Source organism: Centroberyx affinis, unplaced genomic scaffold (genome assembly GCF_046629955.1).
Source record: "Centroberyx affinis isolate AG114_WGS23_722 - 3 ecotype Tasmania unplaced genomic scaffold, CSIRO-AGI_Caff_v1 ptg000012l_1, whole genome shotgun sequence".
NCBI lineage: Eukaryota > Metazoa > Chordata > Actinopteri > Beryciformes > Berycidae > Centroberyx > Centroberyx affinis.
Window position 1 is genome coordinate 40,226 of NW_027278728.1, and position 17,058 is coordinate 57,283.

At 45.3% G+C, this 17,058-nt stretch overlaps 1 protein-coding gene and 1 pseudogene across 1 annotated transcript; both read right to left on the bottom strand.

Moving 5' to 3' along the window:
- Nucleotides 1-1,250: 1,250 nt before the first annotated feature.
- LOC139656746 (single-strand DNA endonuclease ASTE1-like) lies at nt 1,251-8,109 on the bottom strand (annotated as a pseudogene).
- Nucleotides 8,110-12,389: 4,280 nt separating this feature from the next.
- LOC139656844 (single-strand DNA endonuclease ASTE1-like) lies at nt 12,390-16,477 on the bottom strand. The gene is made up of 4 exons (XM_071534510.1): nt 15,221-16,477; nt 13,768-13,981; nt 13,315-13,459; nt 12,390-12,807 (listed from the first exon to the last, which is right to left on the bottom strand). The coding sequence occupies exons 1-4, from the start codon at nt 16,475-16,477 to the stop codon at nt 12,390-12,392; spliced, it is 2,034 nt and encodes a 677-aa protein (XP_071390611.1).
- Between the last annotated feature and the right edge of the window lie 581 nt (nt 16,478-17,058).

Sequence of the window (17,058 nt, forward strand, 5' to 3'; positions counted from 1 at the left end):
ATCCCAGTGTTACAGCAACAACTAGAAGGACACTCGGAGAGCACAGACCTCTGCCAAGGTTTGTGCTATTATTACTTGTTCATGAGTCGGATCCGGATCCGCTCCAAAATTTAATGGGTTCTTCCTTGGTCCATGCTACACCCTTCCACGAAGTTTCATGAAAATCGGGCCAGTAGTTTTTCTGTAATCCTGCTAACAGACAAACAAACAGACAAACACACAAACGGCACCGAAAACATAACCTCCTTGGCGGAGGTAACAATTCCTTCTTCTGTAACAGGAGTGGACACAAAACAGACACAAAATGGTGACTCCTTACCTTCGATATCTTCTAGAAATCCACAGACAAAAGGAATGGCGGTAATGTCAGTACCCTGTCATTACAAGCGTCCATCGAACAAAACAGCGCATTAACTCGGAAAAACATTGATAGAACCTCAACATTTCCATCAAAAATATAATTTCACACCATATGACAACAGATTGAACATTGCCTTTAAGCTGCTTAAGTACAAACAAAGGATCATTTACAGACAGTGAAAAACAAAAACAAAAATGTTAAATTAAATATTTTTCCTTAAAAAGGAAGTTAAAATGTTGCTATAAATAGAATATAAACAAATCCAACTGCGTCCCAAACCATTCAAGACAAATGACCAGATACTGGTACAGCAGGTTTTCCTACCAACAAAAATCGAACAGAGGAAACAGACCATGAAGGAGTTGGTAGTCAGTGTCTTGCTCAAGGACACTTTGTCAGTACACAGGACTGCTGTGGGAATCAATGCTGCTCAGCAGCAGACATGCTAATTTAAAGTATAGCAGTCGTAACGGAACTAGAGGCGGTGCAATTAATTCCTAAAAATACCAAAATCACAATACTGATTAATGCAATTTCTAACCTGTAAGGGACTGTAGTGTATTGGAATTAAATAGTGTAGAATAAAGTGGAAATTTTATGGCAATTCTTCACAATTCGAATATTCAGCAAAATGAAAAACAATTTGAATTATTCTTGTCAGTATTCTTTTTTCAGTCTAGATTAGATCAGTCACTACACTATTTGGTCTCCAAGCTAAAACATTTCATAAGGTTTTAAAAAGCCTGAACTCTTTTTTTGTATTTGATGTACTTGCTTCGTATAATAACAAAAATCTCTTTCAGTTCTAAAATAGACATTACTGATTTGGACCAAGAAAGGTTTGACTGGCCAAAAGGCTGGTGGTCAGATCATCTAGAGGCTGCGGCTGCTACAGAGGTTTTTTTCTCTTCCCCACCACTGACGAGGCCGTGGTTTCCTGAGAATCGAGCACGGCGGCCAGCAGGGCTCGGTACAGTTGTATGCTGGTGGAGTTCCTGTTCAGGAGGAAGGCGGGTTTCGTCGCTCTCCTCAGCCTGTCCACCAGCTGGTGGACCAACAGTCCCTGGTGCAACCTGATGAACATCAGAAGGTGAGAGACATCACATCAGCCATTAGTGGCATCAACTAGGTGTCGAGGTGTGGCACTCCATAGACTGAGTCCAAATTTGATCTTGTAGTTTTTGTGTTTCCCAGCCAGCAAATCAACACAGATTTGGGTTTGGGGTTTATTTACTCTTGAATGGAGAGCAAAGATTAAGCAGAAATCACCAGAAATGTATTTGGAAGCCATATCAACTTAAAAACCAGAAACTTCAGGCAGCATCAGGACCAATGTTCCCTCTAAGTATAAATGTAATGACTGCAAGATTTCAATCCAGGCTGCTAACATGTGAATATGAGCCATCGGTTGACAGTTTCACCCAGACACTATATTTCTTTATATACTACTAGTAATTGTAGCCTAGTATTTAATGTAGAGAGCATAGCCATTGGCAGTGGAGTCTCACCATGCGATGTGGGGTTCAGGTAGCGGGCAGCCCAGCAGCTGGTTCAGGTGAATGCTGTCCTTCATGCAGGCCTGCCATTGGTTGTAGGCGTGAGCCACGCCCAGATCCGGCTTCTGGCTGCAGGCGGTCTTCTCAGACTGCAGAGCTGCAACACACACAACACAGTTTATTCAGATGTTGTATTAGGAAAAATTGTATATCAAAATGCATTTTATGTGAAAGTATGTCCTGCAGTGTGTGTGTGTGTGTGTCTCCTACCACTGCTCCCAGTGCTCGCTCTATATGTTTCTCCGGTCACCAGTCCCAGCAACAGCGCCTGCAGCAGGCTGTGGTCTGGAGGAGGGCTGGCCTCCCACATCCAGTAGCGGGTAACAGCCACCGGGAGGCGCAGGTGAGGCCGCAGCCCGTTCAGATGGGTTGGCTTCACCCCCAGAGCCTCCAGAAACACCTGGAGACACAATGAGTGGGCAGCCTGGAGGGACAGGACAGGACAGGACAATCTTACTCGATCGTTTAGTGTGTGTATGTGTATTTTTTAATAGATTAACTATTTTGGATGATCTGTTGGAACATGTAGCCTAGGAGTCCAGCCCAGAAACTACAGACAAAAATGAGCCTTTATATCTGCTATTTGTAGTTATATCTAATGTATTTGGGTGGATTGTCCTGTCAAATAAACAATTTAAAGTAAAACTAAAAAATAAATAACGCAAACTTTTTGGATAATTGACAAACAAATACATTGGTACAACAGAAAAAAACTTTGACAGATTTTCACTAAAGTTACCAAATTTAAAAGATAATTTGAGATTTTTTAAGTAACAACATATTTTCAGAATTGCACCTCCAAGGGGAGACCAGGTGCCCGAACCTCAAGTGGTTCCTTCCAGTATGAAGGAGCAGTGGCTCGATAATGAGGTCCTCTTGAATCGCTGAACTCCTCAGCCTGTCACGCAGAGTGAAGCCAGCTACCGTGCAGAGGAATCTCATCTCAGCCACTTGTATCCGTGATCCATGATTGCATTCTTTTGGTCACTACCCAAAGATTGTGACCAAAAGGTGAGGGTCAGAACGAAGCTTGATAAGGTAAATCGAGACCTTTGCTTTGTGGCTCAACTTTTTTTTCTCTTCACCACCACAGTCCAATACAACACCTGCATTACAGCAACCGACATTACTGCAACTCACACTTGTCAGGTCTAACCGAGCCACCACCTGCTCCCTTGATCCTCTCCCTTCCACTCTTCTCCAAACCATCTCCACCGACATCACTCCCTTCCTCACTACCCTTATCAATTCCTCTCTGTCCTCAGGCCTTGTTCCAGCTGCTTTTAAGACTGCCAGAGTCAAGCCTCTTCTTAAGAAACCCTCCCTTGACCCTGCTGCTATCCAGAACTACAGACCTGTATCTCTTCTCTCATTTCTATCCAAAACCCTTGAGCAAGCAGTTTCCAACCAACTTTCTCTCTATCTCTCCCAGAATGACCTCCTGGACCCTCTTCAATCTGGTTTCAAGGCTTCTCACTCCACTGAGACTGCACTCCTTGCTGTCACAGAGGCCCTGCACACTGCCAGGGCTTCATCCCTCTCCTCTGTCCTTGTCCTCCTTGACTTGTCTGCTGCTTTTGATACAGTTGACCACCAAATCCTTCTCTCCATCCTATCTGAACTGGGAATCACTGGATCTGCACACTACTGGTTCGCATCCTATCTGTCTAACCGCTCATACCAGGTCTCATGGAGGGGATCTCTGTCCAGACCCTGCACTCTTAACACCGGTGTCCCTCAGGGCTCAGTCCTGGGGCCCTTGCTATTCTCTCTCTATACTAAATCCCTTGGCCATGTGATCTCCTCTCATGGCTTCTCCTATCACTGCTATGCCGACGACACTCAACTCTACCTCTCCTTCTCCCCCTCAGAAACAGAAACTGATGGACGCATCTCTGCGTGTCTCAAAGACATCAGTGCTTGGATGTCTGTGCTCTACCTCAAGCTCAATCTTGAAAAGGCGGAGCTACTCTTTCTCCCAGGGAAAGATTGCCCTCTCACAGACCTCTCCATCTCCATTGACAACACTACTTTGTTTCCCTCTCGGGGTGATCCTGGACAACCAGCTGTCCTGCTCTGCCTACATTGCAGCGACAACCCCCAGGTTCTCCGTCTACAACATCCACAAAATTCGACCGTTCCTTACAAGGGAAGGTTTCAAACCTCGCCTTACTCCCTCTCCTCCTCCACCCTTGCAGGTCACCCTTCTGTCAGAACGGCCGAATCACTGCCCATCTTTCGGCGGAGCCTAAAGACACATCTCTTCAGGTTATACCTGGACCCTTCTTGAACTAATCTATCTTCTTACCCTATTTAAACTTCAAAAAAAAAGAATTAAATGAATGCTACTTATTCCTATTACAAGTCTTAGCTGATGAAGACTGTGATGCACAGTTGGTTTCAATACTGTTGACAAAATGTACTATTGTAAGTCGCTTTGGACAAAAGCGTCTGCTAAATGACATAATGCAATGTAACTGACGCACCTAACCGGCGGACACTCTCATAATCCTTCTTACCCTGGTGAATAAGACCTCAAGATAATTAGAGCAGCTGCTCCCTCTCACCTGGATGGGGCATGCCACCTTTTTCCAAGAGAGGACCATGGCCTCAGGCCTGAAGGTGGTGATCGTCATCCCGATCACATCACACTCAGCTGAAAACCACTCCAGTTCAAAGTCCAATAAAGTCAGAAAGACGGCATCATCTGCAAACAGCAGAGATGCCATCCTAATATCACCTAATATCAGACATCCTGCTGTACCTTGATAAACTCTGACTGTTACTTGTGCGTAAGCCTTCTTAGAGAAGGTGAGTGGGGAGCTGGAGAAGGCTCTACCTCCTGACTATATAGTACTAGTGGCAACACAACACTTATGTTGGCAATGACTGCGATACCCAGAGAGGTGTGACCGGGCGGAATGGGGGGGGGTTTGAGCTGCCGGACAGGCCCAGTAGATCCAAACGTGTAGTGAGGGTTTGCTTGTAACGGCTGGTAGAGGACTCTGTCCAGAATGATCTCCCTCCGAGCGAACTTTTCCTGTATCTGGATGGAGGTTGGGGACATGGAGTCAGATGGACCCTTTTCAACACCTCTGTCATGGAAGCAGCTGGAAGGCAATGCCTGTCATGGCTGCAGCGCAAGAGCCCGCTGGTGGACACCGGCGGTGAGGGAGGCTATCAGGCTGAAGGAGAGCTTCTGGGCCTGGTTGGCACAGGCGACTCTGGACTAGAAACAAAAGCCTGGTTGTTAGAGGAGTTTGGATAGTCTATGGAGGACTTTCGTACAGCATCAAAGAGGTTCTGGAAAACTGTAGAGTGGAAAGGCAGGACATCACCCAGGCTGTTCTCAGCAGGGCAGAGAAATACTGACCTCAACTGGGGATATTGTCAGAAATTGGAAGGAGCACTTTAAGGAGCTCCTAAATCTGATAGACACATCCTCCGGACAGGTGGCAGAGCTGGAAAATTTGGGAGGGTGAGAGCCCATCTCCTTGGCAGAGGTCACTGGGATGCTTAGAAAGCTCCTCAGTGGCGAGGTGCTGGGGGTGGTGCAAGCATCCAAAACCACGGGTGAGGGCAGTGGCGGCAGCGGTTCCTCTAATGTCCGCTAATGTCCGCTGGCAAAAAGCTACCAAACAGCACAATGCATTTTTTCCACAACAAGTGGAAATTGTTGGGCTTTCGTGGTTGAGACATCTCTTCAATGTCACATGGATTTCAGGAACACATGAGAAACAAGTCTCAAAAATCCACAAATAAATGCGCTTCAACAATTTAGGAAATTTTGGCTCTAAATATAGAGCATAATTCACTCCACAGAAAATAAACTTTTTGAACCTCTCCTCTTCATATGAATCTTCTCTTAAGTGGATTTAATAGATTATATCAATAGATCATTCATTTCACATGGATTCAGCTAACTTCTTTTGTATTTAAAAATATTATGAAATTAATATTGTTGTTGTTTTGTTGTTATCTGGGCTATTGGTTCAATTCCCACTGAAAATGCACTCTAACACTGTAACACTGTAAGGCACTTTGGATAAAAGCCACCACCAAATGTCAGATGCATTTTTTTTATGTTCTGTATATAAAAGCCTCCTATCACAATTACTGTTTTATTTACAGGAATAGAGTTTACCACCTTTAGGCTGATACAAATCTTTATACATTGTGGTATCCACTGTGGTATCCCATGTAAATGGGTCAATGACAATAAGGCTTTCAAAAGAGGGCAAAAATTTGGACTAAAATGGATTTAAAATGCAATTTCAAGTCTACAACGTCTTCTTTGTATTCATATTTGTTTTTAAACAAGATTCCTGATTTCTTTCCACCCAGAAAATGTCATGTGGTGCAATAATAAATTACTCACTTTATGGTTTCAAAGACCTATTTCTATATGTAGAGAAATCAAAAGATATTAACCAGTGTAAAAAAACATATGTAATGTGGTTGCACAATCAGATATTTTACTTTGGATCAAGAAAACTCAGTAACAGTTACATTTCAGTAAAATTAAAGTATTGTAGAATAATTTAATATATCAAATATGCAAACTATTTCTTTTGCTTTTTTTGTTTTTTTAACAATGGAGTTGGACACAAAGTCCACGTCATGATATGAAATCCAGGCCTAATAGTTTTTCCTTTCTGGAACACCACTGAAATAATGACAGATTCTATGTTTGTCTTACATAACTTTGTTCACCATTGATTGTGTTTAGTTAGACCTAGCTAGAGACACTCTCTGTAAAGTCCTCTGAGACATGCTTGTGACAAAGGGCTATATAAATAAACTTGACTTGACTTGACTAGATGTATTTTTATTATTAGCCTATATTCTGGATGTCTACTGTTACTTATTACAACAATATAGGCTATATATATATAAAGTGTATATTCTGGATGTGAAAACGTTAGCTAGCCTACCTTATCCAGTGAGTCCAGTTTCAGCTGCTGAGCGACCCCCCGCAGAGCGGGACGGACCATGCAGCTCCCCAGCAGGAGGCCCTCTCTGTCGGACTCCTCCACCCAGATCGTCCGCCCGCTGCCCAGCAGCAGCCCGTACATCACCTGGCGCAGCAGCCGGGAGGTCAGGTAGGCGCTGGGCAGACTGCCATGGTCCACCTTGGGGCCGAGGCCTATCCTCTTCAGCAGCAGCATGTCTTCGGCCAGCCGGCCCTGGGTGAAAGGCAGCCGGGCCCAGTCTGGGACCAGACCCAACCCCACTGGGAGGAGGTGGGGCGCTGTCCCGTCTGTGAAAAAACTGCTCAGGGAGCTGGGAGGGAGCTGGTACTCCTCCGTGCCCAGAGACAAGCCCTGCAGCACCTCCGCCTCTCTCTGCCTGCTCAGGTCCCCCATCAGCCTCAGCGCCGCCTCCACGGCCTCTTGGGGTTGCTGGAAGCCCCTCAGCCAGCTGAGCAGCTCCTCAAGGCGGCCCACCGACCCGCTGCCACCTCGGGTGGAGCGCGCCCAGCAGGAGGTCAGCCTCACCTCCCGCAGCTTCACGTAGTCGTTCCCAGCCAGTGCGGCGAAGACCGGCAGGACTTGGGGCTGGATGGTGAACAAGGTGCAGAAGCTGGAGGTGGTGTAGCTCTTACAGCGGATGAAGCTCTCCCTCCAGGAGCCGTTCCGCCCCCCCGCCTCCCACTGGAAATGGGTGGTGGGCAGCAGTCCGGCCGGGAGGTCAAAGATGTAGAAGTCGCTGTCATTGGAAAGCACCGGACACTTCCACTCGCTGGCCAGGGCGGCGATCTCTCGGTCGGCCTCTCCAAAGCACTGGGCCACCGGGACCTCCAGCCGGGCCAGCGTCTGTTTGAACACCTTCTTGGCCAGTGGAGGCATGATGTCCTCCTTCCCGCCCACCTAGTGCCGCGGCATGGGCTCTCCGGATCTGGTCTTTAGCACTTTCCTTCAAGGTGTCCAGTTTCTTAGCGGTGTAGTCCGTCCCTCCGTCCAGCACCACATACGCCTCGATCCGGCAGTCCTTCAGGGCTTTGACAAACTTTCCAATCAGGTCCTCAAATGCAGCATACTCCCCGCCGTGATTCTGGTCCAGACCAGAACGGAAATACATCAGGTAACACAGGTTGAAGCCGTCAATCACCAGCCGGCTGTCCCTGAAGTGGACATCGTGGTAGATCTGGCTGTTGGCCTCGATTAATCTGCACAAGCCCTGAACCCCCATCCTGAGTGTGGACAGTAGATCCGGAGCTTCAGCAGCCTGGATATTTATTTCCTGACATCATTATGTAACTCAGTGTTTATCTGCATGGCAACCATAATAAACTCTGCATGTGACCAGAGAGAGACTGGTGCGAACTAGCTGGGCTGCATTTTATTTCCTTATGGAACTGGCAAATATGATTTTATGTGCCATCATTCATCTGCAGTGAGGGAATTTCCAAAGGAGCGGAGAACTGAGCTGAGAGTCCAAATTTTTCAAACACCTATTAAAAAGTCTACTAATAGTTTGTATACATTATATAGGGTTAATTTTACATTTCAATAAAATTAAAGTGGTTTCTTGGGAAGCAAATACTGTTGCATTTTATAAACTAAACTTTCAATCTGTCATTGAAGACGCTGCTTGTAGTTTTTTATTTGTGCTATTTGTTTCAGTTATTTTCAACATTAGCCTATTATGTTCAGTTGTTGTAATGATGTGTTGTATTGAAGACTTATGTTCCTGTCTGTATCCTGCTCTCTGCTGCTGCGAGCCCATTTCCCCAAAACAGTCTGAGCTGATGTGATCTGATCTGATGTGATCTGATGTTATAATAAAGAGATAATATATTACATACATACACAAAACATTAGTGTACTTGGCAGTAATTACACATAGAAATTATTAAAAATATTATAAAGTAGTAATGCAGCCAAATAAACATATAGATGAGCTTTTATTTATGTTTGGTTTATGCTTAGAGTTTCTGAATAATTTACAGAGGATGATTCTTGGCCCCTGCTGTACCAATGTTAATGTGGCTAAAAAGCCAAAGGCTAGCTGTGGAGTCTGCCAGTTTAACTCGGAGCAGATGGGCCTGAGGCAGGCATGGCCCTAACTGCAATAGTGGAGAGTAGCTCAGGACACCTGGGTTCAAAAATTGTGAGCTATCTCTTTTAGCTAATGTCTATGCAACCAATAAACACTCTCTCCAAAAACTGCTTGAAGAACACTTCTTACATCAGTTTGTGTTTTCTGATACAGCAAGTTCTGAGATGGTGGATGCCAAAACCTTTTTTCATGTGAATTTATGTGCAATAGCCTGTAAATGTTGTACAATCCATTACTAATAACATAGCTTTAAAAAAGTATGGTTAGTATCATGGGTTTATAAGGGATGGGTTGGTTTGTGGAGACATCAGTAATTAAGGGATTTTTCATGGCTTTTGTGCAGGTTTACAGGTTATTAATGAGTTATTAATGGAAAGTGCCAATGGAAAGACTTCCTGAATTTTACATTAAATTAGAAAGTAAGTTAAGTTTAGGTGTAGGGAAATAAATATGTGCTAAATACCTAACTGTATTGTTATTGTAATAATGTGTGTTCTGTTTTTTCCTCTTTTTGTTCTCCATCAAGGACCATGTTGGAAACAAGTGTTGAAGTAAGCTTTTACGTTTTTTTACGGCCACACTGATCAGGAAGGATCAGTGTGCCCGCAGCTAGTGGAATTCAACGCATGCGCCGTGGGCCTGCAGCATCTGGACTTGTTTTAGATGTTCCTAACTTTGACACATAGTTGACCTGCAGCTGCTTCTCTGCCTTTGCTCATTATTCCCTCTGAAATAATCAAACCACTTTAACACCAATTTATAGTTTTCACTTGTGATTTTCTCTCAGCAGAGTTTAATTAATCTGATAAACAGAAATTTAGGCTGCAGCCACACTGATCCGTTGGGAAACGGACAGAATTATTGACGATATAATCTGTCCGTTGGGCTGTTTTGGAACATCAAGGTGGGAGAGGCAGAAATACAGCTTTGCTCATAAAGTTATGAGGAGAAAAAGCAAACAGTAGGCTAGGCTATAAATTAAATAAGAAACTGCCTCCAGACATCCCAACGTTACACCAGGCTTTCTCCGTTTTATCTTTGTTTTGGCTGTTTTATCTTTGTTTTGGTCGTGCCGTTGACTGTGATCGCCGCTATTTTTTTCCCTAAACATAGGAATGACTGATTGGCTAAACGGACGGTTAGGGTTGGTTATACTGGGTTGAACTTTATGTCTATCAAAACGGATGGAAATCTGACGGACACGTCATCCTGTCCGGACAACTGACAGCTGTCATTGAAAATGAAATTAACGGAGACGGACAGTCAGTGTGGCCGCGGACTTACCGGTTTGAATGTCAATATTTACCTCCTCCGTCCCGTCCTCTGTGTCCAGAAACCATTTGGTGTGGGAACAGACAATGTGGCGCCGTTGAAATTATCCTGTCACACGTTCACTTTCACTTCAGTCTGTTGTTGAAGCCCCAGGAACAGTTCAGCTCTGGGCTGTGCGGCGGTTTGGGCGTAGTGGCCAAGCTCGGAACTGCAAGTCACGTGCCGCCATGGGCATCTCCCATAGAGATGCATTAGAAAAGAAACACCTGTAAAACCCCGGAACATGTTTTTTCTGGGTATCGCGCAAAGTCAAAAAGGACTCTTTGAATTATCAAATTTTAAATAATTGGGTCTATATTTTTAGAAGCCACCAAGAGCTGTATGAAACTGTATTTATGGTGCTCTGTGAAAGCACCTAGGCCACGGGACGCTCCATGCGCATTCAGCTTCTACTGCCAGTGTTGACGAAGGGTGATCGAGTCCTTGCAGTCAATATGGCTGCTGGAGAGTGGGCGTGTTGCAAGTTCATATGCATGTTCATATGTCGTGATTTCTGTCAAACCCAGTCAAACCCATGATACAAGTTTTCCCCACGGAGCAGCCGAGGGCTTCACAAGACATTCAGTCAGTCAGTCAGTCAGCTGTCGCTTAGTGAGATGTAGCTTTGTCGGATGGCCTCTAGAGGGCGTCTTTGACTGAGATGCAGTGTTTCCCATAAAGAAGCGCATAATAAAAAGTTGGTCAATGTAGAGAAATTAATCTAAATCTGCCTGATGACAACACGCCATGTCATTTGCAGATGCACAGACAGACCAGCAGCATTGTACTCCAGTCTCCAGGTGTGAAACTTAACAATACACAATTTGCTCCAAACTCTTAGTAACAGGATTTGTAAACAGTAACGGCCAAAATACATGGGACACGGACGCGGTGCGACACGTCTGCCACAGAATGCCCGCAGCAGAGCGCGTCCGTTATAATCAACTGAAGCTGGACCACGGAAGCCGTGTGGGCATCATGCGGCTCATCAAAATACTGGCAATGTAGCCAGCAGGAGGGATGCAAATTTGTTGGGAGTGGGAGGTCCTCGACCACGATTGTCAGGTGGGGGTAGGGTCACAGAGACACACACGGGGACACAGGGAACCACAGGCAACCATCTTTGTCTGATCTTTGTCGATTCTGACTGCTGTGAAGAACATCAGTTATGTTTTTTGAGGCGGCCAGACGAGAGACCTTTATTTTGAAGGTAGTAGCGTGACAAAGCGGAAGTTCAGACATCCTAATGCTAACCACTGGACGATGTTAAAGTGTAACACTGAGGCTTTTACTCTGAAATGGAGCTCCGTCCTGTCTGGAAGTCACACTGGTCCTGTCCACGCCTCTGCAACACTTCACTCCTTTTCTGCATTGACAAACGCAAATGCATATCGCTCTTTCCTTTTCTGTGGTGTCAACTCAAAAGCAAAAAACAAAAAGCAAAACGGCAGTAAAATCTATTTTTTATTTATTGCACTTAAATGAGTAAAACGATTGATACAAAGGTACACGCATTACTGGTACAGCAGGTTTTCCTAAAAATCAGACCAGCAGAGGAAACAGAAAAAGAGTTGGTAGTCAGTGTCTTGCTCAAGGACACTTTGACAGTACAGCTGGACAGCTGTGGGAATCAAACTTGCAAATGTTTTCTGTTATGGGACGGCCTCCCTTACAATGATGCCAAACTGCATAAGTTTGTTTTCAAAAGAGACTTCAGAAACTGACCTGGCCAACTTAACATCAGCAGACAATCCCAATATTAAGCAAAATAAATAACAACTTTTCTTGTCAGTATTTTTCAGTCTAGATTAGATTAGTCACCACAGTGTCTTGGTCTCTGAGCTAAATCTGTTCATAATTTCATAAGGTTTTAAAAGTCCTGAAATCTTTTTGTATATGATGTATTTGTTCATACACCTTGCTTTGTATAATAAGAAAAATTTCTTTGAGTTCTAAAATAGACATTACTGATTTGGACCAAGAAAGGTTTGACTGTCCGAAATCAACAGCGACAGGACATTTAAAATACAGAGGGACAGATGAATATTTCACGTATGAGCATTTGCTAAAAAACAACGGATAAAGTTATGAACGTAGCTTCAGCTCCACTCTTTGTCCTCCTTCTTGCTGGCACCTTCTGGGTTTTTTTCTCGGTGGCCTCGGTCTTTGGCTCTGAAGCGAGTTCTCATCGATACCAACTGCCAGCCCGGATCCTCCTCTGCTATCGCTGCGCTCCTCGCTCCAGCCGTCGACTCCTCCTCCTCCTCCTTGTCTTCGTCCAGGAGGAAGAGCCGCTGCAGGCTGCCGGTCAGATCATCTAGAGGCTGTGGCTGCTGTGGATGTTTTCCTCTCTTCCCCGCCGCTGATGAGGCTGTGGTTTCCTGAGGCTGGAGCACGGTGGCCAGCAGGTCTCGGTACAGCTGTATGCTGGTGGAGTTGCCGCTCAGGAGAAGCTCTGGTTTCGTCGCTCTCCTCAGCCTGTCGACCAGCTGGTGGACCAACGGTCCCTGGTACAACCTGGTGAACATCAGAAGGTAGGAGACAACACATCACATCAGCCATTAGCATTAGCATCAATGGCATCATCTGGGTGTCAAGGTGTGGCACTCTCCATACTCCATAGTCCAAATTTAATCTTGTCGTTTTTGGGCTGGTTTCCCAACCGCCAACCAGACCCACAAGGCAAACAGCAAATCAACACAGATTTGGGTTTGAGGTTTAGTTGCTCTTGAATAGAGAGCAAAGACTGAGCAGAAATCATCAGAAATTTATTTGGAAGCCATATCAAAAAGAAAAGGCAGCATCTGGCCCAATGTTCCCTCTAAGCTGATAGTTCAGTGAAGTATCAGCTAAATGTGAATGTAATGACTGCAAGATTTCAATCCAGGTGGCTGACATGCTTTGTGAATGTGACCCATCAGTTGATAATTTCACCCAAACACTATAATAATTCTTTATACACTATTAGTAATTGTAGCCTAGTATTTAATGTAGAGAGCATAGTCATTGGTTGTGGAGTCTCACCTTGCGATGTGGGGTTCAGGTAGCGGGCAGCCCAGCAGCTGGTTCAGGTGAATGCTGTCCTTCATGCAGGCCTGCCATTGGTTGTAAGCGTGAACCACGCCCAGATCCGGCTTCTGGCTGCAGTGTGTCTTCATAGACCACAGAGCTGCAACACACACAACAGTTTATTCAGATGTTGTATTAGGAAAGATTGCTAGCTTGTGTCACTCAGAAATGTCAGTGGATATAATATCAATGGTGTGTGTGCATATACAGGTATATGTATCTAAGGTCAAAGAAAGACTTGGGGAATTTGAAAATTGTGCTTTCCGGGCCAGGAAAAGTTCTGGTAAATTATGCATATTCAAGATGTTTTGGAAATTGAGAAAGTGTGAAAGCATGTCAAAGTGCATTTGTGTGTATCTGTGTCCTGCAATGTGTGTGTGTGTGTGTGTGTGTGTGTGTGTCTCCTACCACTGCTCCCAGCGCTCTCTCTCTGTGTTTCTCCGGTCACCAGTCCCAGCATCAGCGCCTGCAGCAGGCTGCGGTCTGGAGGAGGACTGGCCTCCCGCATCCAGTAGCAGGTAACGGCCACTGGGAGGTGCAGGTGAGGCGGCAGCCCGCTCAGACGGGTCGGCTTCACCCCCAGAGCCTCCAGAAACACCTGGAGACGCAGCGAGTGTGCAGCCTGGAGGAACAGGACAGGACAGGACAGGACAGGGTAGAGAGTTCAGTTCAATGCAACTTTATTTTATCCCACATGAAGAAATTAAAAGGACGCAATGAAAGGTTCAAATATTAAAAGCAAGACATAGAAAAAGTAATGTAATTTAATGTCATGTAAATAGTAAATAGTAAATAGTATTGAATGTTTGTTTTTCCACAGTAGCTATTGATATGTTTCTGCTCAACACAGCACTTGAGAAATGTCTTCATGACCTCATGTAAATGCAATGTTATTTGGGGGGGGTTTGTTTGTATGTTATTGTACTCAGTCGTGTATGTGTGTATTTTAGATATATATAAATAGAATAAAAAAATAGATAAACTATTTTGGATTCTCTGTTGAAAGTGTAGCTTTAAGCCATATCTGGTGCAATTTATTTATTGTGTATTGTCCCTGTCAAATAAACAATTTAAAGTAAAAATTAAAAATCAGAAATAGAAACTTTTTGGACCATCGACGAACAAATACATTGGTAGAACCTAACACTAAAAATATATTTTCAGATCCAACAATGTCATAAATTGTTGAATCTGCATTTGTGAATCTAGTTACATTTATGACATGGCTTGCATTAATTTGTGGATTTTGTAATTGGTTAATCAATACATTTTTAAACAAGATTTCTGATCTATCCACCTAGAAAATGTCAGGTGGTGCAAAAATAAAAAAATAAAAAAAAACATTTTTTACAGCATTCCATTGGGAAGGTCACTTTGACCCTAAAGACAGAAATCAAAAGCTCTTAAAAAATGTAAAGATTATTATGTAAGAGGTTAAAAAATATGGGTTAGGATTAAAGAGAAAATTAAAAAATTGAAGAGAAAATGTATAAATTTAAATGTAACTGTACTGTGGTCTGACTGTTTTGGATTCTTTTTTTACTTTGGAACAAGAAAACTCCAAAATGAATTACATCTCAATAAAATGATAATATAATGATAAAAGTGGTTTCTAATTAATATTGTAGAATAATTCCATATCACATAGACTATTTCTTCTGCTTTTTTTTTTTTTTTCCAAACAATGGAGTTGGATTCAAAAAGTCCACGTCATGAGATGAAATCTTGGCAAGGCCTATTTTTTTGGGCTGTCATTATTATTCATTGCCACTGTCACTTTTTAAAGATATTTTTTCAGTTATAGTCTACATATATGATGAAAAAGTCTATATTCTGGTTGTGACAATGTTATGTAGCCTACCTTATCCATTGATAACAGTTTGAGCTGCTGAGCGACCCCCCGCACGGCGGGACGGACCATGCAGCTGCCCAGCCGGAGGCCCTCTCTGTCGGACTCCTCCACCCGCACGCTCCGCCCGCCGCCCAGCAGCAGCCCGTACATCACCTGGCGGAGCGGCTGGGAGGTCAGGTAGGCGCTGGGCAGACTGCCGTGGTCCACCATGGGGCCGAGGCGCACCCTCTTCAGCAACAACACAGCTAGGATGTCTCTGGTCAGCCGGCCCTGGGTGAGAGGCAGCCGGGCCCAGTCTGGGACCAGACCCACCGCCTCTGGGAGGAGGGGGGGCGCTGTCCCGTCTGTGAAGAACCGCTTCAGGTAGCTGGGAGGGAGCTGGTACTCCTCCGTGCCCCGAGACAAGCCCTGCACCACCCCCGCCTCTCTCTGCCTACTCAGGTCGCCCATCAGCCTCAGCGCCGCCTCCACGGCCTCCCGGGGCCGCTGGAAGTCCCTCAGCCAGCGGAGCAGCTCCTCCAGGCGGCCCGCCGACCCACTGCCGGCCGGGGCGGAGCGCGCCCAGCAGGAGGTCAGCTCCTGCAGCTTCACGTAGTCGTTCCCGGCCAGTGCGGCGAACACCGGAAGGATTTGGGTCTGGATGTTGAACAAGGTGCAGAATCTGGAGGTGGTGTAGCTCTTACAGCGGATGAAGCTCTCCCTCCAGGAGCCGTTCCGCCCCCCCGCCTTCCAGTGGAAATGGGGGGTGGGCAGCAATCCCGCCGGGAGGTCAAAGATGTAGAAGTCGCTGTCATTGGAAAGCACCGGACACTTCCACTCACTGGCCAGGGCGGCGATCTCTCGGTCGGCCTCTCCAAAGCACTGGGCCACCGGGACCTCCAGCCGGGCCAGCGTCTGTTTGAACACCTTCTTAGCCAGCGGAGGCTTGATGCTCCCCCGGCCGCCCAGCGCCGCGGCTTGGGCTCTTCGGAACCGGTCTTTGGCTCTTCTCCCGTTGGTGTCCAGTTTCTTAACGGTGATGTCCGTCCCTCCGCCCAGCACCACGTACGGCTCGATCCGGCAGTCTTTCAGGGCTTTGACAAACTTTCCGATCAGGTCCTCAAACGCAGCATACTCCCCGCCGTGATTCTGGTCCAGACCGGAGCCGAAATACAGCCAGGTGCACACGTTGGGTCCGTCAATCACCAGCCGGCTGTCCCTGAAGCAGACATCCTGGTAGATCTGGCTGTTGGCTTCGATTAAGCTGCACAAGCCCTGAACTCCCATGTCGAGTCTGGACGGCAGACTCGGAGCTTCAGCGGCCCGGGATATAGTCCAGTTGTTAGACTCCAGTCCGCTTTCCTTAAGTTTCACTTTCCTGACATCATTATGAAGCTCAGTGTTTATCTGCACGGCGACCATAATAAACTCTGCATGTGACCAGAGAGAGAGAGACTGGTGCGAACTAGCCGGGCTGCATTTTATTTCCTTATGGAACTGGCAAATATGATTTTATCTCCTGTCATTCATCTGCAGTGAGAGGGAGTTTCCAAAGAGCTGTCAGAGTCCACGTGAAAACAAACAGGGATGTATATAGAGTGATAGGCCTATCTATAAAGTCTATAGGCCTGCTGTCTGTTTTAATGGATTATGTAGTGGAGAGTAAATTAACTCTCTTTACACACTGTTTTATTTGCAGGAATACTGTTTACCATTTTTTCAGGCTGATATAAATCTTTAAATATCATATGATGGTGGATCAAACTGTCAAAATGGGTCAATGACGAGGCTACGTTTTTCTGACTAAAATGGATTTTCAAGTCCACAACAGTGTAGGCCATTCTGTGCAAAAAATACTTTGCTTGTGC